We start from the raw sequence: 1784 nt of genomic DNA on the forward strand, positions 1-1784 counted from the left end.
TTTATCAAGCTTAGTAACTAAGTTGTATTTCAGTCTAACAAAATATGAAATTTTGAGCAGACTAAAGACTTAACCTAGCTCCTTGAAATCTTTGTTGAAAAGAAAGAGATAGCATCCAAACACGTTAAAATGGTTGAGATAGCCACAAGGGGACATTCTGAGCTTTCAATTGGTTATTCATCTCATATACAGAAGTAAGTGTATATATGGAAAGAGGTGGGTGGGGTACCACTGTGTTTGATTTGGTACACGAACAATATCTTAGCAAGTTGAAAACATAAGAGGCTCTTATTTTATATTCTAGTTTGTCAATATTGGTAATTTGAGTTCCTAATTCATACAAAACTACAGACTTAGTATTTTGACTTCACAAACATCTAATTTGAACTAGTGCTGCATTCAATGTATCACGTGACACACAGAAATTGATGTTTAACTGTTATTTAATATTTAATTTTACACTGAGATATTGATTAAGGTATAATACTAAAATCTGAATTATAATCTACAGTTTGATACCAAACTTATTGACATAAATTCATGAAAGAGTAGTTCAATATTATTTTGAATGCAAGTCAACAAACGAGATGACATGGCCTTTCACCCATGACCCGTCTCAAAAGGGTTAATAGTGATGGTGTTCAGTTGATGATTCAATGCTCTTTAATTATTATAGATTTTAGCATTCTAGGTTTTTGTTAGTTCAGGCCCACAGACCAATTTTCATCACACCAGCCCTATATTAAATGGCTACAGTTTCAGCATCACACACACTCTCTCCATCTGTATTACTCCCGTTGTTTCACTCTGACCCTATAGCTCTTGAAAAAAATTCACATCTCAAGGAAGAACCCAAAAGAATATGGGTTTATCTTTCAAAATTCTACAAACAAAAAAGAAATAGGCCTCCACTAAATTACTTTCTTTAAATTCATTAAGTTAATGACATAACTCTTCCTTATTTCAAAAACAGATTTACATCCAGATAACAAATCTTTATATGTACAGTGAGATTTGGTTCACATTTTTACTGCAAAGAAATTTTTAAATAGTTTTCTTAGAAACCAAGTATTACAGGCCCAAATATAATTACTACATGGATGTTTTTAATAGTTATGGAATACTTTAATAATGTTGCCTTGCAAATTAATTTTTTTTTACATACTTACAGGATGTTTTTTCCATGAATTTTTGAACTTTGGTCTCCCCTTCCTTTGTACCACTAGCTCCTGAATTTCTTCAAGGTTTGGATGTTGACCAACTTCTTCTTCAAATGGAAGCATGTATACCCCAACAGGGCCTGCACCAGAAGTTACAAATATATATCAATTATTGTATTTACCATTTAAAACCTTTTACATTTGTCATGCTCATACTGCTTTTTTTTGTTTTCAATAAATCATCTTGCTTTCCTCAATGGTTTAATATTTATTTATTAAGTGATTTTCTAAATGGTATAGCTAACTGACATCCACTAGACAATTCCAAACACATAAAGGACAAAGATGAATAAAGGTTTACAGTAGTGTTACGACACAGAAGTCATGTGATGCTGGGAGGATGCGCACTGGAGTTACTGGAAGGATTATGAATTATTGAGGAGACACGAGTTTGTTCGAGGCCCCCTCTTTTTTAGTATATAAGCCTGGTGAGAAAAACCAGTGCAATTGCATAGATAGATAGAGATAGGCAGATAGATTGAAGAGACAGATAATCGAGTCAAGAGAACAGTAGGCACTATAAGTAAAGTGTGTGAATCACTGTGATTTATAGCGTGTGTTATA

General features: G+C 32.9%; 1 protein-coding gene across 2 annotated transcripts in view; it reads right to left on the reverse strand.

Annotated features, from left to right (window-relative positions):
• The window catches only part of LOC106461949 (activin receptor type-2B-like), a 66154-nt gene that overhangs the window by 12280 nt on the left and 52090 nt on the right, over window positions 1-1784 (reverse strand). For both annotated transcript variants that reach the window (XM_022389055.1, XM_022389054.1), the window contains exon 6: window positions 1170-1300. In XM_022389055.1, coding sequence (XP_022244763.1) covers window positions 1170-1300 — 131 coding nt within the window. The remainder of the gene's footprint in view (window positions 1-1169; window positions 1301-1784) is intronic.

Source organism: Limulus polyphemus, unplaced genomic scaffold (genome assembly GCF_000517525.1).
Source record: "Limulus polyphemus unplaced genomic scaffold, Limulus_polyphemus-2.1.2 Scaffold1064, whole genome shotgun sequence".
Taxonomy (NCBI): domain Eukaryota; kingdom Metazoa; phylum Arthropoda; class Merostomata; order Xiphosura; family Limulidae; genus Limulus; species Limulus polyphemus.